The sequence below is a fragment of the Cardiocondyla obscurior genome, linkage group LG03, assembly GCF_019399895.1.
Source record: "Cardiocondyla obscurior isolate alpha-2009 linkage group LG03, Cobs3.1, whole genome shotgun sequence".
In the NCBI taxonomy this organism is placed as follows: domain Eukaryota; kingdom Metazoa; phylum Arthropoda; class Insecta; order Hymenoptera; family Formicidae; genus Cardiocondyla; species Cardiocondyla obscurior.
Window position 1 is genome coordinate 5820445 of NC_091866.1, and position 23403 is coordinate 5843847.

Here is a 23403-nt window from a genome sequence, read left to right on the forward strand (position 1 = left end):
CAATTCAGAATTAGGCTTTCTGATCCCGAATTCCATGCAAGATTCGGTGGTACGTCATCTTCCTACCTTACGAATATTTTTCTTGAGAATTTTCTCCCATTCTTTACCATTTAAAATTATTAATCTTCTTGACGTAACATTTACATTGAGGTTGTTTTCTTTATTTCGATTCGTTAATACTATCCGTTCGAAAATCGTTTAGTGCACCACGTCGAGCTCATTGCTGACAGGTATTTGTTCTGTTATTGCGTTGTCGTGTAAGAACACATACAGTACAACATTTCGATGTAGATTCCGAGATGTTTACAATAAAATCTCAAAAACGATTAAAAAGAATTAAATGCTGCTTGGCACAACGATGGAGAACGCGACGCCTAGTAAATTAAGCAAATAGTCATTCACGAGAATTGTCCCAAACAGATTTTCACTTTTCTACTCAAGATATCAAATTTTATTAATATTTCATTCCAGCAAGAAAACGGAACACGCGAAATAAACGGGGCTTGGTATAGTAATAAAGGAAGTAAAACCACGTATTTTAAGCTTTCGAGCAAGTTTGTAGTACGCCTAAAACCGGTTTTGACTTTAACACCATAGTGCGACTTTTTGAATTAGATTTTGAAATGTTTTTATTAAAATCTCAAAAACGAATAAAGTGAATTGAATGCGGCTTGGCACAATGACAGAAAACGCGAAGCCAAGTAAATTAAGCAAATTGTCATTTACGAAAATTGTCCCAAACGCATTTTCACTTTTTGGAAATTAGGAATTATAAATATTAAAAATATTGCTGTAAGTTTTCAAAATATTTGTGGATTTGATGCTATCATTCATGTATTGCTATTTTGGTGCGCTTTATGATTCTCAATATCATTGTGTTATACAGTCATCGAATAATCGCACATTTAAATTTGTATGCAAATTTATGAAGATTGGTCCAACTATAGATATACTTTGTGAACGCATTATCCATTTTAATGAATTTCATCCGCTACTAAAAGATCCAGATTTTCCATTTATCAAACCATACAGGTTGAATGCAGAAGATTCGATTTTTGTAATATGAAAAAATCTTTTTTGTTGTTTCAAACCTACTGAACCTAGTGCAACGAAATCGTCTGTATGTTCAAATCCAAAATGTATATTGTTATTACCAACGGATGTTGCTTACTTTGAAGTAAATATCAGAAAGTTCAATACTAAAGGTATACAAGCATTGCAAGACACCGTTTTATTTCATGAGCACTGCTTCAATATTAAATGCCGACAAAAAATTGCCAGGGAAAAGTCACAGAAACAACTCGTCCACATTTTCATATTGTTATTGATTTGGATACAAGATCACATCGCATGAAAACATGTGGCTTTAAATGCCATTTAGCTGACATTCCAGTTACACTAAATCTTGTAAAACAGTATCTGTACGTATTAATTATTACAGACAGAAATCTCTTATAATATATTATTTACTTAATGTAATTTATTCAACAGTATTAAATAAAATAATAATTTTATAAACTTTAGTCAAGTTTTATTTAATAAATTCTTATATTAATATATTTTTCTTTAACAAAAAATGTAAGTTTTTTAAGTTTTTTAAATTGTATTAAATCTTGAACTTTTTTGGTACTTAATCGTAAGTCTTTGTACATTTTTGGTAATTAAACGTAAAGTAAAACTTTGGTACTTAAACGTAAAATAAAACTTTGTACTTTTTTTGTACTTAAACCTAATTTTACTTTTTCTTTATTCTTTTTGTAATAATAATAAACTTTATTAAATAAAAATAAACTTTAATATAATAATAGTAAAACTAAAAATAAACTCTAGTTAATAAATTTTTGTAACAATCTATTAATCTGTAACAAAAAATAATTTTTTTTTAATTGCATTCAGTCTTTCTTTATACTATTTTACTAACTAACGTACTTTTTTTTTGTAATTTAAAAACTATAAAAACATTTATTTCTTGTCGTATGCTTCTTTTTCAATTAGCATTTCTAGTTTCATAAGATCGTTCATAATCGTATGTGTTGCTTCTAAATAATATCAGTGATCTAATTTTTTAACCTTGTTTTAAGAAAATTACAAAATGTAGCTGCTTAGCTCGAAGATTGAGCAACTTTTTCTATAATAAACGATTCAAGTTTATCGGGATGTCCTTTACGAGATTTTTTGGATTTTGGACTATCTAAATCTTCAGATATCGATGAAGAAAACTTTTCACTTTTTGTACTTTTATGCACTATGCATAGCTATAAAAACCAAAAAAGTAATATTAGTAACATTGTAAATATATCATTTATTTCATTTTAATAACAGAAATTTTAATTTCTTTATCTGTTGGTTTTGTATTTGTGTCTTCATTCGTAATCATTGTATTAGTGTTTTCACAAGAATCAAATTCTTCATTTAAATTTGCAATTCCTTGTAGATTACTAAATGTCCTAAAAAAAGGAATAAAAATATTCATGCATTCATACAATATTGTATTGATATTATATCTTTTAGATGACAAAAATAACAAAATTATTTGAGTATATTTAACTTACTTTCTATGTTGTACAGTAGATTTTAAAAACTTTATTTGATCATAAAATTTCTAATTGTTTTTTATTTTATTTGCAGCTGCACTACCACTTGCTGTACAACTTTTTTCTTGCTTGTACTTTCTCAAAAAAGTGTCTTGTAAATTTTTCCATTTTTTTGACAAACTTTTGGATCTAAATCTATAATATTTAACAAAAAAATAATACACTTTACATATAAATATATAGATATATACAGGCAAATTTGAATAAAATTATATAAAAACATATGTACATACTAAGAACTTGTCCTATTTCTTCCCAGGCTTTTCGCACTGTGTCCATTCCTTTTATTTTTATATCCATTGTATGGTCCCATAAACATGGTCTCTCTAGCACTTCGGATATTAGAACTTCTTCTATTACAAAAGTGTTAAACTCCAAATCTCCTGTCTGCAAATATAAATATGTTTATACAAAGTAATAATTAAACACGTAATATATTATCATTCAGTAATATATCCTAAATTTAACCTAAAACAATTACTATAATATTTAATTGTGCTATATAAAATTGACTAATATTTATACTTACAGGTACATTTTCTGTATCACTGTCTAAATGATATTCAGAGTGCATTTCTGTCGCACTTTTTATAGCTAAACCAATTTTTTTAAGTTCATCAAATTTCTTGCACATGGCGTTGTCGCGTGGTCGCGTGCGATAAATCTTCAACCACGGAGTAGTATAAAGAGACTAAGCTCCGTATATGAAAGGTGGGACCAGAGAGCTGAACTTTGGATCGCGGCCGGCCACGCGTACAGATGCAGAGGCTTGTCCGTGTGAAGCCAGTGCTTCGGCTGCCGTCGGATAGAGGAAAAGGTCAGAGCTATACACTATCTGTCCTACTCTTTCGCGACGTCGTTGGTAACTCGGTAGTCTCGGTATCGCGCAAGCATGATGGAAACCGCTCGAATTCGAACGGCTACTCTTATTTGCCATGTACTATGAAACTTACCATGTTACCATTATTACCATGTAAAATAAAAATTGAAAATAAATAAATTATTATTCATAAAAAATCCTTCTTTTTACAAACTAAATCACTTTTATCTCATAAGTTAGCAGTACGAAATAAGCAGAGTTAATTTTTATAAATTTGTAGCTAATTTGTTGTTAAAAAGTGATTGGCAAAGAAAAAGTTCGTTACTCTCTGCTTTTATTATAATATATTTTTTTAATAATGTTCAAGTAAAAGAAGATGAAGTTGATTGCAAAAGAATTTAATCGAGATAACGCTTTGTTGCTTATTTATCGCTAAATATTTGCCAAAGGAAAATATTAAATTGCTATTTTCTTTTCTTAGTTAACAAATTGATATCTTCTACGTAAACGCTCGTTATTAGGTAACAGTTGTTGCTATCGATTCGGGGTTTTAGATATTTCGTTTAAAAATTTAAAAGAAGTCATTTCAATTGTTTAAACAATTTTTTTTACAAAAAAAGTCACTCATCGGATTCGGTCGCCGGACGATGTTGCGAGTGACATAATATAGTCTTTTCTTCAATATTAAAATTTTTGTTAGTTAACAAATGGATATCTCCGAGATTGAGTGTCCGATTTTTATAATTTTTTTTTAACAACGTTACAGCATCGTCCGACGACCGAATCCGATGAGTGACTTTTTTGCAAAAAATTATTTTAACAGTTTAAACTTTTTTTCAATGTAAAACTGCAATACTCAAATTTACAAAATTGTTAGAACGGGTAGAACATGAAAGTATATTGCATAAATTTCTTGCGCACCTTATTTTGGAAAAATTTTGAATAATTTCCGAGAAAAAATTTAAATTTATGTACGCGTAAGAGCAGCAAAGAAGCGTAGGCTGAGTGAGCGCGCGATAGACAGCGGCGAGTATATCTTAAAGGCGATGGGCAGAATCTGCGCGTAGCGAGCGAGACAAAGAGACAAAGCGCGAGCGAGACGATATGACGACACACGAGCGAAATTAAGTGACAACGCGCGTTGTCGCCTCGTCTCGCTCGCTACGCGCAGATTCCGCCCATCGTTTTTATGATATACTCGCCGCTGTCTATCGCGCGCTCACTCAGCCTACGCTTTTTTGCTGCTCTTACGCGTACATAAATTTAAATTTTTTCTCGGAAATTATTCAGAATTTTTTAAAAATAAAGTGCGCAAGAAATTAATGCAATATACTTTCATGTTCTACCCGTTCTAACAATTTTGTAAATTTGAGTATTGCAATTTTACATTGCAAAAAAGTTTAAACTGTTTAAATTATTTTTTGCAAAAAAGTCACTCATCGGATTCGGTCGTCGGACGATGCTGTAACGTTGTTAAAAAAAAAATTATAAAAATCGGACACTCGATCTCGAAGATATCCATTTGTTAACTAGCAAAAATGTTAATATTGAAGAAAAGACTATACTATGTCACTCGCAACATTGTCCGGCGACCGAATCCAATGAATGATTTTTTTTGTAAAAAAATTGTTTAAACAATTGAAATAACTTCTTTTAAATTTTTAAACAAAATATCTAAAACCCCGAATCGATAGCAACAACCGTTATCTAATAACGAGCGTTTACGTAGAAGATATCAATTTGTTAACTAAGATAAGAAAATAGCAATTTAATATTTTCCTTTGGCAAATATTTAACGATATATAAGCAACAAAGCGTTATCTCGATTAAATTCCTTTGCGACCAACTTCATCTTCTTTTACTTGAACATTATTTAAAAAATGTATAATAATAAAAGCAGAGAGTAACAAACTTTTTCTTTGCCAATTACTTTTTAACAACAAATGAGCTACAAATTTATAAAAATTAACTCTGCTTATTTCGTACTGCTAACTTATGAGATAAAAGTGATTTAGTTTGTAAAAAGAAGGATTTTTTATGAATAATAATTTATTTATTTTCGATTTTTATTTTACATGATAATGATGGTAACATGGTAAGCTTCATAGTACATGGTAAATAAGATTAGCCGTTCGAGCGGTTACCATCATGCTTGCGCGATACCGAGACTACTGAGTTACCGAAGACGCCGCGAAAGAATAGGACAGAGAGTGTATAGCTCTGGCCTTTTTCTCTATCCGACGGCAGCCGAAGCGCTGGCTTCACACGGACGAGCCTCTGCATCTGTACGCGTGGCTGGCCGCGATCTAAAGTTCAGCTCTCTGGGTGGGACGACTTTTGGCCGAACTAAAGCGAAAATTGGCCAAAAGAAACATTAGCGCTTCTTGCGGGAAAATTCAATACTATAGCGTTTGTGTGGCGCGCGTTGTTTGTAACGCTTTGATCTCATCCTTGTCAGTATTATTTTGACTGCCTGACATATAAAATAGAACAACCGGTTAGATTTTTGTTGAGAATATAGTAAATTAATATTAGAATTAGATTGTTATAAAATTGTTATGTACAATTAATTTTTTAAATTTATTACATCTTACAAGAGAAGTTGTCAATATAATGCAAAAGAGCGTTGAATTCATCGAACGTAGTAATTTTAATAAATTTTGAAAAAGGAATTATTTTGTTATTTATAAATACTTTGACACTCATATTATTTAGAACTGCTACATTTTTTTTTATAGTAGCATCATCTTCTATTTTTTGAACTCTAAAAAATAAGTCGTTTCCTTTTGTGTGACACCACATTTTATTTGGCAATTTTAATTTGTCTAAATTATTTTTTAAATAGTTAAAGTTGAATTCAGTTTGTGAATTTAGTGTTTTTCTAATACAGGTTTTTTCTTCATTGCTACTTTTGTTCTGATTTTGATGTATATTTGACTCCATGATGCTTATTCCACTGTTGGTTATTTAACATATGTTCTTAATTTTTCAATTGATGATTGTTTTAACAGAACCTAAAACATCCTCAAATTTAGAATTCACAAAAATAAATATAAATTAACAAATACTATATAATAAATACTTACATAAACTGCAAACAGTTAATGTGAATTAATTAATGTTCCAAATGCATTTAATTTAATTTATCCTTTTGGTCTTCTTTTCTATTTCATGGCCCCTGTTTCTATTTCAGTGATAACACGACAAAACGTAATTAACTGTCAAATTCTTAATCCTAACTGTTTAATTTAATATATAGGTAAATTTGTGGAGCAATAATGCACAACGCTGCATGGTTACTTCTGAGATCATGTGTAAGTTGCACGGAGCGTCACACACAACGCGCGACTCACACAGACGCTATAGTACTGAATTTCTCCGCAAGGAGCGCTAGTGTTCTTTTTCGCCAATTTTCGCTTTAGTTCGGCGAAAAGTCGTCCCACCTTTTCGGTGAAGCGCCTATAGAGTTTAGTCTCCTTATACTACTCCGTGGGATACCGTCGTGTGTTTCCGCCGAATATTCGATGGTTCCCGAAAGACTAGAAATACAATTCTACGTTTACTAACTTCGGTTAAGTTCGTTACAAAGCCGATAGTAACCGACGGTGTCCACTTGTAAAAAGAGACACTAAGCTGATAGGGAAGGATAGCACTCTCATTCCCTTTACCGCAAATTTGCCAAACCCCTTGCTCATCCACTTACTTTAGACTTCATTCATATATTTTTATGTCCATGTAGCAAACATAGAGTATATTTCCAGCCTTTCGAGAACTATCGAATATGCGGCGGAAACACACGACGGTGTCCTATTGTAGAAAGAGATAGTACTACACCCCCCTTACCGCGAATGAGGCAGGTTCCGAATTTTAGACTCCGTCCATATATTTTTACGTCCATGGCCAAAGTTTGGCCGCCAAACCAAAGTAGGCCGAAGCATTGGATAAAGAAGAAACTAGATGCGCCTGCGGCGTCCTCGGCCGCATCTGCGCTTTGCGCTCGCACGAGCAAAGAGCGGTTGACCCGCGCAGTTGTTCTCATCGTGGTACGGCGCGACGGCGGGGTGTCGTGGTGGTCGCGACCGCTCTCACGCGCACCGACGGATATAATCCAGCGTGCCGTGTCCCAGCTCTCGCCTCTCGCCTCTCGCCTCTTGCCTCGTCGCTCGTATCGTAAGGCAAAGACACGCGACCGGCTGCCAAAGGTCCATTCCCACGGCGGGCCTAGACTTCGGATCGTCCGGGCCCGGAGGAGGCCAGCGGTTTTCTGGGGTAAAGGGAGGCAGAGCGGCGGTCCCTCTAGGTCCAGCGGAGGATCACGTGATCCCGTGTGTTTACCAAAATGGTGAACGTCCGTGGTGCGATACGAACGGCACTGCGTTCCGTCCGCACGGGAGCGGCCGCGCGGCGCTGGGATGCGTAAATAGCCGCGATCAGCTGTGCTACGTGAGCGGAACGGAAAGAGGGAGAGAGAGAGAGAGAGACAGAGTGCACGCGGTGGCTTACGGCGTTGCGATCGTACGGCGTCGCGTCCCGGACGAGTCGATCCCGCGCGCGTCGTTCTTCTCCTTGGCCGAGGTCCCGTCATCGGCGTCCGGAACGCACGGGCGAAGGGTTGCCCCAAGTGCTCGAGCTCGCTCGCGGGAGATGCCAGAATCCGACGCGGCGGCGATCACGGTGCTGACGGTCGTCACCTCCTAGCCGCGCGACGGTGTCGCGCTAAATCCGGAGCGCACTCGCGCGATGCCGTGCGCCCGTCACGTTGCGCCGAGCTCGTTCTCGCCGTAAAGCCTCGGAACCGTTTATTTTCTCACACCGCACCAAAGGAGTGACTCTCGAGGAGAGAGGCCTAATTTCGTTCGTCAATGATGAACTCGAGCGACATCAGGTACGTTCCGGAGCTATTTTACCTCAACAGCTATGACGGCCGTCAATTTGATCAGAATTAACCCCAAGGCAATTATCTCGTTTCTCTTCTTTTACAGTAGATGATCTCTAATATAGGTTAGTGCGAGCAAAAAGCACTTCAATAACGGACATCTAAATGCCAGGAGGTGTCCTCGCATAGCGCTGAGTGCTGCGGCCAGGCATTCTTAAACATGGCCACGTATCAAGTCGACTATCAGTGGTTAGTAACGTGTTTCTATTTGTATGGATGTTTTCTCTTTTCCTTTTTCGTAATCTATTAATAATGTCATACGATTCGACTACATGCTCGCCTTTGGCGTTGCGACTGATTGTAGGGCTTATTCCATAATGGATTCATCCAGGATATCCACTTTCCTAATATCAATTCTACTGATAGTTTACGGTAGTTTTCGATCTCTAAATATGGAGCAAGAAGCGAGGGAAAGAGAAAAGGAAAAAGAACGTAGTAATTTATTGACTGGGATTACGAGTAATACCAGCGCCGGTAACCCTGACGGCGCTAACGGAGGAAGAGTCCAAACTCTCGATACGATGCACGCTCTCTGTCTACCTCTCGGTGCTTCCATTTCTCTACTCGTCATGTTTTTCTTTTTCGACAGTATGCAGATGCTTCTTGCAATATGTACAGCAAGTAAGTTCGGTTACAGATTTACCTTAGAATAAGCTCGACGTAACTTTGATAGCGAGGTACTCGACGTGTTTATTATTCAAGATAAATTATACCGTTTTCTTTTTGCAGTTATAGCTACAGTTGCATTGGCATTTCTTTTGCTGCCCATGTGTCAGTATATCATTAGACCGTGTTCCGATGGTAATAAAATATCCTTTGGGGTCTGTGGAAGATTCACGGGTGCGGAATTACTCTCGTTTTCGCTAAGCGTGAGTATAGTATGCATTTGGGTCTTGACCGGACATTGGCTGCTGATGGACGCGATGGGCATGGGTCTGTGCGTGGCATTTATCGCATTTGTTCGACTACCTAGTCTCAAGGTATCCACCCTGTTGTTAACTGGATTGCTGATTTACGACGTCTTCTGGGTTTTCTTTTCATCGTACATATTCAGCACAAACGTAATGGTTAAGGTAAATTCTTTTAAAATCTTTATGTTACGCAAAAAAAAAAAAAAAAAATACGAGCATAATTACAACGTCATTTTACTTGCATTGTCTTTCGTAACAACATTGTATGCATTGTAAAATTTAATTTAGCCACATTGCACAATGCATCTACTTAATTTCTTTGTAGACGTTATTGCACATGTTATCCGACGACACACGGTGTCGGACACCCTGTATGGCGTGTAATTAATATATAAAATTTACATTTATCGTTATCGTAGGTAGCAACTAGGCCTGCAGATAATCCAGTAAGTCTCGTGGCTAGAAGATTACACTTGGGCGGTGTGGCGAGAGCTGCTCCAAAACTACCTTTACCTGGAAAATTGGTTTTCCCATCGATGCATCAAGCTGGACATTTTTCGATGCTAGGTCTCGGTGACGTAGTCATGCCGGGTCTTCTACTCTGTTTCGTTTTGCGATATGACGCATACAAAAAGACTCAGCTATTGCCCGGTGGCTGCGAAACTGGAGTACCACCGCCACGCCACTTCAGCCGAATTAGCTATTTTCATTGCTCTTTGATCGGTTATTTTCTTGGTCTACTCACCGCCACTGTAAGCTCCGAGGTGTTCAAAGCTGCGCAGCCTGCCTTATTGTACCTTGTGCCCTTCACTTTGTTGCCATTGCTTACGATGGCGTATTTGAAGGTATAATATCTTTCGCACGTTTTATTGACTTGAATTTAAAAATTATAAAAAATAGTTATTTTACGTATAATTTGTTTAATTTTAGGGAGATTTGCGTCGGATGTGGAGTGAACCATTCATATCTCAACAACCCTCTAAACATATGGACGTTTGACAAGAGTCATGGACCTCTCTATATTGTGTTGCATTGAAAGCAAAATTCTTGCATGAGATTCACCGTCATATAACTTCATACTTTTATTTTCATCGATATCATTTAACGTAAGTAATTTTTTCTACCCACATGCGCGCAATTCATTCGCATTCTTTTTTAAAAGCCAATAAGACATATATAGAGAATAAATCAGATTGAAGAATTGATTATGATTATTTCGCGATACAATACGTGTAAAGATATTTTACTGCATAAATAATTAAAATGTAATATAATGTCACGAGTTTAATGTTAGCGGTGCAAAAAAAACTTTTTACCGAAACGATAGAGAAGAAAAAAATCTTTGAGAATACTTCTGGAATGCCAACATAACGTATACATTGGTATTCTTTCTGTGTCTTAACTTGATGTTGAGTATATGAATAGACCCTATGCACAGTAGATAATACAATCCATAATTATCAGCATTTTAAAGTAATAATAACTAAAGACTACTATATATTATGTAATTACTTTATCGAACAAAAAAAAAACATTTTTTACTTCTACTTTATCGTAAAAAATATTCTTTATATATTTATTTTTAATCGAGTATAATACAAAAATTTAAATATTGCTGATAAATGTCATTTTAGTTAACTATATTCAATCGGAATCGAATTGCGAATGTGTAGCTATGAGTAGGATAATTCATAAAACTGTTTGAATATTTAGGTAAGAATCCAATACACATACACGTGTAGGTTGTGACTTTGTTTTAAAGTTGATTTAATGCTGAGCAACGTAGTAGCTAAAAGTAATTGTATATATTTATTATCATTTTCATAAATTTTTAAGGGGGCACAAAGTTTTGATGATAATGGCACGCTTTTCCATATCACGGTTTTGTTTTGCTACTTTTTTTTTTTTTTTTTTGTTAATAAGTCATATATATATATATATATATATATATATATATATATATATATATATATATATATATTACGGAAATATAGTTCATTGTCATTCTCAATGTGCAAATAGAAGTTTAAGTACGAAATTGTACGTTATTAAAAATAGTACAGGCTTGTTTGAACAAAAAGACTTTTTGAACGAGCTCTTGCTATGGATAGGCCATCAGAAAGACTTTACATGTTTATTTAAGGATAAGACTGAAAATAATATGAAGTATGAAAGCCAATTTATTAAGTAACTCTTCTGAAAGATAAACAAGTTTTTCCATTCTACCATTCTCTTAGATCAATCTATAATATTGTAGAGATTAATGAAAAAATAATACAATATACTCTAATATAATAACATTATTGTATCTAAGAGAGATGGAATTATAACTGCTTTCATCGTTTCTTATAATAGATTACGTAAATCTCATAATCACAAATCAATTACATATTTAACAATTGCCTGAATCATTTTTTTATACTCAATGAATTATTAAAATAAATGTTCATCAAAACGAATCATTCATAATTTACAATCCTTCTGATAGACATAATCATTATATGTTTTTTTAAATATTATTTTTTTATTCCGACAGAAAAATAAGTATAGAAAAAAAAAAAAAATTAAGTATTTGCTATTCTGAATCAATTCAAAATCTGTGTATATTGATATAGAAACGTTGTATACTTGTATATTAATATATAGAAGAAAACAAAATCTAAATTTGGTTTTACAAATATGAGACATTTTTAACATCGACTCGTTAACTTTGTATCAGTTATATTTTCAATATTTTTATTTTATTTGCTTACCTGTCCATAGCACAAGCATTTTATTCTTTATTATTTAATTAAAGCTTTTCTTATTGTAATAACGACATAAAATAGGTAATAAAATATATTTTACTTCCATTTTTTTTTTTTTTTTTTTAATAGTTACGTATTGAAAATACGTATATAAAATGATTGTAACCAATTTTAAATTAATTTAATTCTATATTTTCGTAACGAATAGTTTTCAACTGTGAATAATGCTCAAATCATCAATTTATTACAGTAATTTTTTTTTTTTTTTTGTTTTTTATCAGTTACATAACACACTGCAACATGACGTTCATATTTCTGTAATGTACATTTTGAATTTTTTTATTTCTCTTTCAATGTACATACGAATAATCTTGAAAGGCAAACTTTATAATAAGATCCTCGTAATGCCTCTATAAAGAGATTTTGCTTGTTAAGCAATTAATCGAATGCAATGAATTTTGAATACGACGTAGCATGTATCTTTAAGGAAACGTTCAAGTTTTCGGACATAGATTAGTGCAATATAATTTATAATTTATATCACGACAGGTATTACATAATACTTTTGTTGTTAAAAAATAATCGTATCTCCCCGTTTTGCTTACAACGACTCCCTTAATCGACGAGTGTTTTTGTACAAAAGAAGTTAAGGAATAACATTATAAAGACCGTTTATATTAAGAGTACAACTTAGTTTATGGTAAAAATGAGAGGTGTACTGATTTTAATACTTTTGTTTTCTTTTTATATAAAAGAATGTTAGTATAAAGAACAAAATGTGTTTTGCTGAAATGCTGGGCATCCCAAATTCTAATAATTTATTTATTAATTAGAAAGATTATGTAAATTTTGGGAAATGTACATACAATAAGTACTCAACTGTCCTTCAGTTTTTCCACAAACTAAGTGACGCGATAAAAACATTAAAAAAAAAACTAAAAAAAAAACAAAAAAAACAGATACTATATATATTAGTGATATGGTATATGATAGTGTGTGACAGAATGATCAAGAAACAGGTTTAAATAAAAATCAAGAGTTAAATCGTATACACACAAATATTATTAAATGCTGGATACTATATAGGTAATATACTAAAGAGCACTTGCTTGTACCGTTGCAATTCTTGACTTGCATGTGTACAGCTAATGTACATTTTTATATATATAATAAAACCTGACCATTTTCACATGGTCACGTTTGAAAAGTAAAGTTATTGATAACAAATCTACAGTGTTCTTTTCTTATGTCACTTTCGTGAAAAATATGTTTGAAATTATATAAGGCTACACCTATTTCAAACCTGAGTATTCCGAGCTGTGTTGTCTCCAGTTTACACGTTAGTTTGCCCTATCGTCACGTTGTCCAAGTGCCTCTTTATACTTTCCAAATCTTTCATATCCGATACCACACTTTCACACTTGTAAACTACTAAGGAATGATAAAAGTGAACGGCGAAGGCGACGAATACTATGAGAACGGGAATGACTATCACGGTGCTAGCAGTGGCAGCGGTAAAGGAATAGTCCCAGAACTTGACCCAACAGAGGATAGCCACCTCCACGAGAAAGAGAAACAGTCCAAGTATCGTGGAAAATGCCCAGGCCAATTCGATGAAACCGCGCATCCTTTCATGAGGTGACTCCGTAATGAGCCGCGAGACCTGGAGCTTACTTATTGCTTCGATATTAGGTAAGAGGTACGTGCTGATCATCAACGCGAAAATGTGCACTGATACCAAGAAAGTGGTGCAAACCGCGAACATTACAAACAGCCATTCCGGCACCGCCGTTGGTTCGTTTATTTGCAGTTCCACCATCGCGACCTGGAAAATAGAAATAGCGGGATATAGTTGACTAAAATCATCGGCAGCATCTTGTTGTGCTTGCGTTAAATATCGCGAGAAAAGAAGTGAATTAAAGAAAGTAATATCTGCCTTATATAACTACAGATGTGCATCAAGATTACATGGAATTGTCGTCGACGACAATTTAGCCATTTTCAGGAAACGTTGTGCAATCGTGTACAGGAGTTTTCCAAGAAAACACTTCTATTTAAATCATTATCCAAATATCCTAACCGATTATGTATTAATATTTATTGCTTGTTGCACATATGAAAAAAAATAATAAAATTTTCCAACTTATGTAAATCGTATACGTAATATACTAGGCATGCGAATTTTTATATAATTCAATACGTGTATAGTATCGTCCTGTAATATCTGGCCTTTAAACAAAAAAAAAAAAAATTTGCAGCATAAATATATTAGCAATCTCAAGAATAGATTAAGACATCCTCGTGCATGAAATAACACTTTTCAGACTTGTACATTACTTTTTTTTCAGTTTTCGTACTTAAAGATCTATATTTAAAAATATTTTAATTGCCTTTATGGAATTTATCAAGCTACAAGCGATTCATAATAATGTTCAATAATCAAGTGATTCAAGAAAACTGATGATGAAGGCTGAAGATCAAAGTCGAAAGTGGAAGGAATATCGTAGGAGGATTTAAAAATAAATATCTACGTAAGCCTGAATAATTAATGAATTGTAAGTACAAAAAACTTATTAAAATATTAAATACATACATACAAAAAAAAAAAAAAACTTATTTAATATCTTAATAATCCAAAAATTGTGATTATTCAATCTGCTTCAAATATCAAATATTTTTTAGCCTTTTAATTACAATCGGTTAATTAAGTTCTTCAACATTTTAATAAATTTATATTAATAATTAAAATTATAATTACTCATTTAATGTTTGCAAATAAAATTACAGTTACCATTGCGAATCCACTAAGAAGCTCTGATGTGGTTGCGGTTGCTTTCAGCTTTGCTCTGCTCATGTGAAGTCTTCTCCACGAGAGATTTTCAGGCCCGTCCTGTTCGTCGGTTTCAGTTTGTGAAAACGATGCCGGCTGCGGCTGCGACGGCGGCGGCGGCGGCGGAAGCGACGGCGGAGGAATTTGTGAGCACGTACAGCAACACGTGTACGTTGTACCGTTGCCTAAAATGTGACTAGGATACGGAAAGTTGTTTGACGATCTCATGTCCAAAGCTACGTATCTATTGTTGTTGTGCCTGGTTCTAGACGACAACACCAGCTCGCTCTGAACGGGATACAATGTGCTTCTGGAACTGTACGAAGAGAAGCTCGACTCGCTCATCGGGACATGCTTCGTCGGCAGATGCGCTAAGGACGTGGGTCTAGGTCGCTGAGCCCCACAAGGGAGCCTCCACGTCGATTGCGAAATATCGCTCTGCGTAGACTTGTTGAACCTGCCACTTTTCACGTCCTCCTCCGTGTCGCCGAGGGTCTTCATCTTCGCGCCGCCTACGACGGTCGTGGCTTTCTCGTCTCGAACACAATCGACGAAGGCGCTCATCTCTCGAAGACGTCCTCCCTTTTCGTTCCCGCGACAATTGAAAATTTGCAGGACAAGAAATTCCGCAGCTATCTCCTCGAGTATTTCCGCACTCGACCCATTGTTTCAACGCTCACGACGAGACGTTCAAACGATTCGAGTTTCGAAGACGCACAGGTACGTCAAGGTATAATTACATCTCGTTTAGTTTCACTTTTGTCGTTTGCATAGTCAATGCAACATACGCATTCGCGTAATCGTTTAAATTATTAAGTAAATCGTTTTAGTGCCTCGGTAACAGTGGTAACTTATCATCATCGTCGTCATGGAACTGCATCGTCGGGAACGTTCTACGTTCTGGATTATCGTGCCGTTATGATATACCGGCCACGAGCGACGTCGTTATCTTTACAAAGTGTTGGGGAAAAAAAAAACATGCGGCGACAGACGAATCTCTACCACATGGAAGAACGTGAAGCGGCCGCGAAACTGTACCCTGCGGCTCCGACCGAAGACTAAAGGATCTCCTAGCCAAAGTACGGACATGACGTATCGTATCTGCCTGAATCATAACAATAGTATTAATTACCTTCGGGCCATATCTGCGACATAATAACTGGCCGTGTGGCCTCCCGCGCGTGTCCGTGTGTGCTACTACTGTGTAGTAGTGCGCGATTCACCTCTCACGTGCTCGTAAAAAACGCCAGCGTTGCGGGCAATGACGTTTGTTGTTCCTGCCTTTTAAAACGGCGATAAGACAATCAAAGCGAAGCAAGCACGTCGTGAAGTTCCGAAGCGATGAGTCGCTCATAGAAGATAAAGCGCTTGGAAAATGTACGGGCGTATTAAAGGCTTTTTTTTTTTTTTTTTTTTTTTGTGTTACGTTTCCTTCCTCGGCAATGCTCGACGCATTAAAGTCGTTAATTACACAGCCACGCTGCGACAATCAGACCTTCTCATTAAAGCACGGAATACCTGCACGTACCTGCGGAAGTGTATAACATGTTTCACGATGATACCAATATACGAGGATCGTCGTAGATAACAAGAAACGAGACAATATAATACCGGGATGCGATAGTATTGTATTTGCACGAATAATAATTTTATACGCCAGCATTCTACGAAGCTGAATTCGCATATCCCGCGAAGAGAAAGGCTTCCACGATTTTTCGCCTTTCACGCATTGGCCTTTAGCAATCAAACTGGTTTCAGCTAGCATAATGATTAATAAAGTTGCAATCTGTTGTAAGCATGCAAATATATATCGACACACGTTTACAACGCGGCGTTTCTTAATTCGACTTTTTTCGCAAAAAAAGAAATTATTTAAAATTACTTTGTTTTATTAGTATTCCAACAGTCGATCTTTCTAATGTTACTTATTAATAAAATATATATATCCATTTCTTTTTCTATTTTGGAACTTTTAGCAAACAAGCTCAATAGATCGTGTATATGCATAGGCTTAAGATAATTTGGTAATAAAATTACAATCCGAAGAGAGAATACAACAAGTTATGCAATCTGTGTTTCTTCATGTGTATAAAACTTGCGTGACAAAAATGCTGACAAAATCCTCTAACAAACGCGTGACAAGATTATAAGTATAGCACGTGATGCAAAATTAAATGTTTAGTTATGGCACAGTTTGTGCGAAAATAAAATATAGTTTTTGATAGATAAAATACGTGCATCTTTTAAAATAATCGTACCTTCTCCGTAATAATTAATAATAAGGTTTGACAATTTATTCGATAAATTAGTGATATTAATTATCAAAATATGTATAAAATTATCTTTGTTACATCACCACAGGTTATAAATATTTCTTTAATGTAACGTTACGCTAATCAGCGTAATTTATAATTTTTATAACATTTTAATAATGACGTCTTAAGCGGCGTCTACAATGGGTGTAGTAAATCTTTTAAGCCTTAAGAAACTGACCAATTATATCAAAATTCCAAGAGAATAGTCTAATACGATTGGTTAATTTCTTACGGCTTAAAGCTTAAGATCTTATTGTCGAAGGCGGTCTGAAGCGCCAAGTGGACCAACCGTAGCGTTGCTACGAATGCTCTTGGCTGTAGCATTTGAAGAGCGCCAACTGGACCGTACAATGTATGTACGTTTGGAGTAAGGGAGGAAACAGCTGTTCGACGATGGACATGTTTATCGGTGGGGACGTATAGGGGATGCGTTGTCATTCCGGGGTATGTGCGACGTCGATTCGCGAGATAACGGCCGCCGGGATGGATGTGATGTGATTGTGGAATGTGGCACAGTCGCGCGGCGCGAGGTGTGATGAGCACGTACATCCGGTGCTACGTGCATGAAAAGCGCGACTCTTAACGCGGATTACGTTTCATCGGCCCCGCGCTTAAGGATCATGGCGCAGTGCAAATTAACCCCGCGGGAATTCATCGGCAACGCTTTCTCCCCGCAAATCGCCGTGGTTTGCTCGGCCGCGGCTGACGCCGTGTGCCAGAAGAACAATCTATCCTTCGTCGAGTTGCTTCAGCCGTTTTGCAAATTAAATACCGAAGGTAAGCTGGCAGAATCGCATTGATTATACGTCAGACATCTCCGCGTATTACTCTCTAAACTTTGTACAGACTGTAATGGAATCTCAAATTGCATCTATTAGATATTTTCAACATTTTTTTTTAATCTTGTACAATTTATACAATTTATCTTAACTTTAGGTTACTTTAAGGATCCCCAAGGTAACACAGTAGCAATTAGAAATCTTCGTCTTTCCATACAAGACATTAATGCACGACCACCAGAACCAAGTCTTGCCAAAAAGTTGTTGAACGAAGCAGTCAGTTCCACTCTGTGCGAGCGTACAACCACAGTACACATTGGCACAACCGAGCTAGATATTCCAGTCTCTGTTCCTTGGTTTGAAGCTTGGAGAAAAACATTTTTAAACGTTCAGTTTCCATCAGATCATGAATTTACCAAACATTTACTTGCATGCTTGATAGTAATTTCTACAGCAGAGGATAATCCTTTGGAAAAGATTCAGACTATGGGAGCACAATTGCATCAGAGTATACCTGGCAGGTTACCTAAATGGTTCAACAATAATGCTCTTAGGTATTACATCTTAGTTCATGATGCTTTCCAGGATGACAGAAATAAGTAAGTACATTATATATTTATTTCACTTTTAAAAATTTACGCAAATATTACTATATTATATACTTATAAAATTTAATTTAAACTGTAAAAGAGAAAACGATTAAAAATTTATTTTTCTGATATTGATAAACATTTCAAATTGATAGATCAACTTTTTTTTTTTTTTAATAAAAAAAATGCATATATTTTTATATAATTTGTTTTTCAGAGCAGAAACAGTTTTTACAGATATGAAGAATATTTATGGTACTAATAATTGCTTTTTATTGCAAATGAACTCAAGACCACCCGGTCTTTCCGACGACAATACACATTTGCCCGACCCTTGGAGTCAATTTTTAACGAAACATTCGGAATTGATTGGCAACAGTGAACAAAATAGTTCCCCTCGTACACCTGTGGATACAGGTGGAGTATCTGCCATGCCGAGTGAGCTGACCACAGAAACTGAAAAGTACATTTATATTTATATTTATATACGTTTTTACATATATATATATATATATATATATATATATATATATATATATATATATATATATTTAAATTTATTTGTAAATACAATTTTTTTTGTTACATAAATATTACTAATCTCTTTAAATCTGTCGTCTGTAAAACCAAAAACTTATTACAGAACAAGCCAAGCTGGAACACCATTAATACCGCACGACTGTATTACATTACCATCTCCAGATTTAACAGAGCTAATTTCTGGAGTTGACACGATTAGTCTTTCGTCTGAAATATCCGAGTCATTAAATACGAATTTAGAAGTTGGACAAGAAGCTGTTCCAGTTACAGTTCATCCACTCAGTCCAGACAACGAGAAATCACAAAGTTTTATTCCTATGACTAATATCAAAGGTCAATCCGTTGTTGCTAATTCGCCGATAAACACAAATGTCTGGGCAGATTCTCCAAATTATGTGATGACTCAGCACGGTGCTCGTCTTTCCACTCAAGATCTAGAAAGATTACGAACATTAATAACGGAATTTTGTTTGCGAAGTTTATTACCTTATGTAGAAAAGCAAATTGGCCTATTGAATGATGTGATTTCAAACAAAAGAGTCAGCAGATCACTATTTAGTGCGACAAAAAGGTGGTTTAGCACAAATAAGCCTGGCGCACCAGGTTTAGCACCATCAAATGCTGTAATGTGAGAGAAAATAATGTTTGATTAGTTTTTAAGAAAACAGCTCAATATAATTATTAGATTTTTTTTTTTAATTAATTATATTAAAATGACATAATTTTGTTGCACGTTTATGTTTTAGTTACACAACAGAATCGCCAGAATTACAATTGCGACGTTTAGGCGATCTGTGTTTCATGTTTGGTCACTATTCGCTCGCTTATCAGGCTTATCATAGTGCAAAGCGCGACTTTGCAGCGGACCAGGCTTGGGTATATTACGCGGGCGCTCTTGAAATGGCCGCTTTGAGCGCTTTTATGCAAGGCGAGACAAACAGGAAGACCATTGAATATATGGACGATGCGATATTAACGTATGCAAACAGTTGTAAGATGCCTCAGTTTGCAACAAGGGCAACGCTGCTCAGCGCCGAATGTTTAAAAGGCCGAGGATTGTACGGAGAAGCTGCGAAACAGTTAATACGGATGACCAGTGAAGATTCCGACTTACGTTCAGCTTTATTGCTCGAACAGGCCGCGTATTGCTTTATTGGTCCGAAAATGATGCGCAAATATGCCTTCCATGCAGTTTTGGCTGGACATAGATTCTCAAAAGCTGGCCAAAGAAAGCATTCTTTACGATGTTATCAGCAAGCGTATCAGGTAAACGTTATTGCCAGTAAAAATAACATTACATTTTGTTAAAATTTTTAATGAATAATACATGACGTTAGGTATATTATGAAAGAGGATGGTCTTTGGCAGAAGATCATATTCATTTCACAATCGGTAGGCAAGCCGCATCCTTGAAGCAAATCTCCGAGGCGGTAAGGGCATTTGAAAAGTTACTTAATGCTTCTAGTAAACAGCACGCGTTGCAGCAGGCGGCATTCTTACGAGAATTTTTACATACTTATAACGTAAGTGTAATTTACGGTATCTGGCAATGATTTGAAATCGACAGTTTTTATTTATGGTCATGTGCAGTTATTGTTTCAGGAAAACGGTACAAATTATACAGAACTCCCCATTTTACCTTTACCGTTGTTGGATAGCGATAATATCAAAATGTTATACGGTCCTTTGGGAAAACCAACCGAAAGCAATATTCCAGCGAGTCACGTCACGTTTACTGAAGAGGCGGATGACGCGAGATGGTCGAAAATGGAGGAGCTGCTGATAACCGAGGCACAGGGCTCTCCGCCTATGATATTTAAGCCGACTGTTGCGTTATACTGTAAAACAAGTAATAACGCTGTAAAACCCAACGCGGTTCTGGACGAGCCAGTACATTATTCTATCGAGTTGCACAATCCACTACACATCCCATTACCGCTCTCAGACGTGACTCTGTTATGGTCATTCACTTGCAATAATGAGACTATTACAAACGAAACAAAAACAATCGATGGCTCAACTCCGGTTGATACGGATGTTATAGACGCAATTTTGTTACAATCAACATGCAAACAGAATATCATGTTGTCTCTCACACCTAGACGAGTGGGTGAATTAAAAATCTTAGGTATAAGTTATAAATTATCCAATCCGGTACAAACAATGAACGATTCTCCGGTAACAAGTTCGGCCGTTGTTGTCGCCGGTAAGAGATTGTTTGAGATTACACCACCTAAATTGAGAAGTAAAGAGAAGCCCAGTGTAAATATGTATGGGAAAGATTACAGACTAGAAATAAATGTGATAGAGAAGGCGGCATTTATGCAGGTATGCTATTTGAAAAACAACAATATATTGTGGGAAATAAAAATTTAAAAGTTGCTTTTTTTTTTTTTTCCAGATACATTTCACTAAGTTATCGCCAGAAATGTTGTGTGGTGAAGTACAAAAGGTGGAAGTCATGTTAAAAAATATAGGTAACGCTCCATTGACGAATATATATATTGCATCTACCGACGCCAAGCTTTTTACATTAGGAAATACGGAAATTGATACATTTGCAAACGAAGGTAAGTGTCTTTAGAATATACGTAAAATTTTATTACTTTTTCGTAACTTTTTACTTTTTTCTGTGCACAGGATCTTATTATTGTATAATTTATTAAATATTATGCTTGCAGATTCAATTGCAAAGAAAAATAATAGATCAATCACAAAAGTAATATTACCACTTTTTAAGAATAATATGTTAAATGTAAATGAAACTCATAAAATGCCACTTTGGGTGCAAGCACCTCATGTGAAAGGTACTCACAGATTAGATTTACTTTTCTATTACGAAAGTGTCGCATCGAAAGTTATTCCGAAGCATCGTTTGTGCCGACACACCTGGCAATTAACGGTGTTGGATTCGATACAAATTACCGCGGCTGCTGCGAGAAGTGGATTGTTCAAAGATGATTCGCCGACATTAAATTTAATCATGTCCGTCAAAAATACTAATCAAGTTCACGATCCATCTATAAATGAGATTATTCTGTCCGAAGTATCGCTACAAAGCGCCGCGTGGTCCGCGTTTCACTCCTCTGTTTTGCCGCCAAGCATTAAAGTGCAGCCTCAAGAAGTATTTCATCTGATGTTGAAGCTGAAGAAAAAGAAAATCGACAGCGAATCGAATATCTTCAATGTATCTTTAACTTCTAACGAAGACAGCAAAGCACTGATCGACAGTTATCCATTTATCAATTTTATACAAAGACGTTACATTCAGCCATTGGACGTGAACGAAAATGCGAGCGATATGCAACAATTTCAATCGCAACAGAACGTTGAGCGAAACTCGATATCAAATATAGCATTGAATTCCACATTAATCGTCAAGTGGTGTGCTAACGTAACTGAGAGTGGCGTGATTACTCGAACGGCAGTTGGGCAGCATCACCTTGAACTCAAGCATTTAGACAAGACGTACAAACATCCAAAGGAACCGCGTGCTGAACGTAACGAATACGGCACTCGCTTGAAAGTTTTCGGTCCGGACCGGAACGTGTCTAATACAGTAACTGCCCTACTTAAGGACTCCACATGGGAAGTAGAACATCTTAAAAGTTTACTTTCTTTCTCCCTTAGTCATCAAAGGCAGGTCACACACAATTTTCGACAAAGTCGATTGTGCATCGTTCCTGTGATAATGTATCTGCAAAATCATTCGGATGCGCGAGTGGACGTTAAAATAAGCACGATAGGTACTAGCAGGTAAGAAAAATATTAAATGTTCACATATAATATATTTGATTTTTTTCTTCTATTATGTATATTACGTACGTATGTGGGACTTTCTCTTTCAGTGAAACTCATCTTCCGAATATTAAGTCTCAAGTGTATTTGCCGCAAGCTTCAACGTATTACAAATATGCCGGCCATTCATCAATTTATTCCGATGTTGCAGCTCAGGCAAGTAATACCATGAAGCTGCACGCTATGTTACCTAGCGCGGGAACGTATGACCTAGCGGCGCGAATACAGATCTCTGTTAGAGTTATAAATAGTCAAGAATATGTCATTCAAAAAGGCAAAATGGAGAGTATATGCATCATTAACGACGACAGTACATAAATTAATACCCGTCGCGATTACAGTCACTAAAAAAAATACAAAAGCTATTTTCAGTGTAACTCAAAATCATTCCTTGTCAGTATATGTATATACGCCGAATGTTGAATATTGTTACATTATATTTCAATTGATATTTTAATAATGTCATATTTTTTACCTGATATATCACGTTTCAGCGTCAATTGCTTTATGTGGATAAGATAACGTTTTGTACTTTAACGGGCG

General features: G+C 35.7%; 4 protein-coding genes and 1 long non-coding RNA gene across 9 annotated transcripts; 2 read left to right on the top strand and 3 right to left on the bottom strand.

The window, feature by feature from the left end:
* Positions 1-1306: 1306 nt before the first annotated feature.
* Positions 1307-3333, bottom strand: LOC139113679 (uncharacterized). Of its 2 annotated transcripts, XM_070674994.1 has the most exons (5): positions 3124-3333; positions 2828-2981; positions 2553-2729; positions 2071-2447; positions 1307-1859 (listed from the first exon to the last, which is right to left on the bottom strand). In XM_070674994.1, exons 1-3 carry the CDS (start codon positions 3226-3228, stop codon positions 2674-2676), a joined length of 315 nt encoding a protein of 104 aa, XP_070531095.1. In that variant the 5' UTR covers positions 3229-3333; the 3' UTR covers positions 1307-1859; positions 2071-2447; positions 2553-2673. The 2 variants fall into 2 exon arrangements, with proteins under 2 accessions (XP_070531095.1, XP_070531094.1); XM_070674993.1 differs by having other exon boundaries at positions 1307-2447.
* A 2126-nt stretch (positions 3334-5459) lies between these two features.
* LOC139113573 (uncharacterized) lies at positions 5460-7250 on the bottom strand. Of its 2 annotated transcripts, none has more exons than XR_011547720.1 (3): positions 6501-7250; positions 6009-6428; positions 5460-5887 (listed from the first exon to the last, which is right to left on the bottom strand). It is a non-coding gene; the product is annotated as an uncharacterized lncRNA (long non-coding RNA). The 2 variants fall into 2 exon arrangements; XR_011547721.1 differs by lacking the exon at positions 5460-5887 and having other exon boundaries at positions 6194-6428; positions 6501-6953; positions 7118-7250.
* A 306-nt stretch (positions 7251-7556) lies between these two features.
* Sppl (signal peptide peptidase-like protein) lies at positions 7557-12109 on the top strand. 2 transcript variants are annotated; one of them, XM_070674804.1, is made up of 6 exons: positions 7557-8299; positions 8400-8539; positions 8655-8971; positions 9080-9423; positions 9681-10106; positions 10192-12109. In XM_070674804.1, exons 2-6 carry the CDS (start codon positions 8511-8513, stop codon positions 10258-10260), a joined length of 1185 nt encoding a protein of 394 aa, XP_070530905.1. In that variant the 5' UTR covers positions 7557-8299; positions 8400-8510; the 3' UTR covers positions 10261-12109. The 2 variants fall into 2 exon arrangements, with proteins under 2 accessions (XP_070530905.1, XP_070530904.1); XM_070674803.1 differs by having other exon boundaries at positions 7558-8299; positions 8397-8539.
* LOC139113572 (calcium release-activated calcium channel protein 1) lies at positions 10874-15402 on the bottom strand. Its single transcript, XM_070674805.1, has 2 exons — positions 14800-15402; positions 10874-13833 (listed from the first exon to the last, which is right to left on the bottom strand). Exons 1-2 carry the CDS (start codon positions 15400-15402, stop codon positions 13342-13344), a joined length of 1095 nt encoding a protein of 364 aa, XP_070530906.1. The 3' UTR covers positions 10874-13341.
* A 2078-nt stretch (positions 15403-17480) lies between these two features.
* L(3)76bdm (trafficking protein particle complex subunit 8 homolog l(3)76BDm) lies at positions 17481-23320 on the top strand. 2 transcript variants are annotated; one of them, XM_070654596.1, is made up of 10 exons: positions 17481-17930; positions 18090-18531; positions 18740-18985; positions 19166-19690; positions 19809-20328; positions 20400-20585; positions 20653-21390; positions 21464-21632; positions 21744-22818; positions 22911-23320. In XM_070654596.1, exons 1-10 carry the CDS (start codon positions 17717-17719, stop codon positions 23176-23178), a joined length of 4383 nt encoding a protein of 1460 aa, XP_070510697.1. In that variant the 5' UTR covers positions 17481-17716; the 3' UTR covers positions 23179-23320. The 2 variants fall into 2 exon arrangements, with proteins under 2 accessions (XP_070510697.1, XP_070510698.1); XM_070654597.1 differs by having other exon boundaries at positions 20665-21390.
* Positions 23321-23403: the final 83 nt, after the last annotated feature.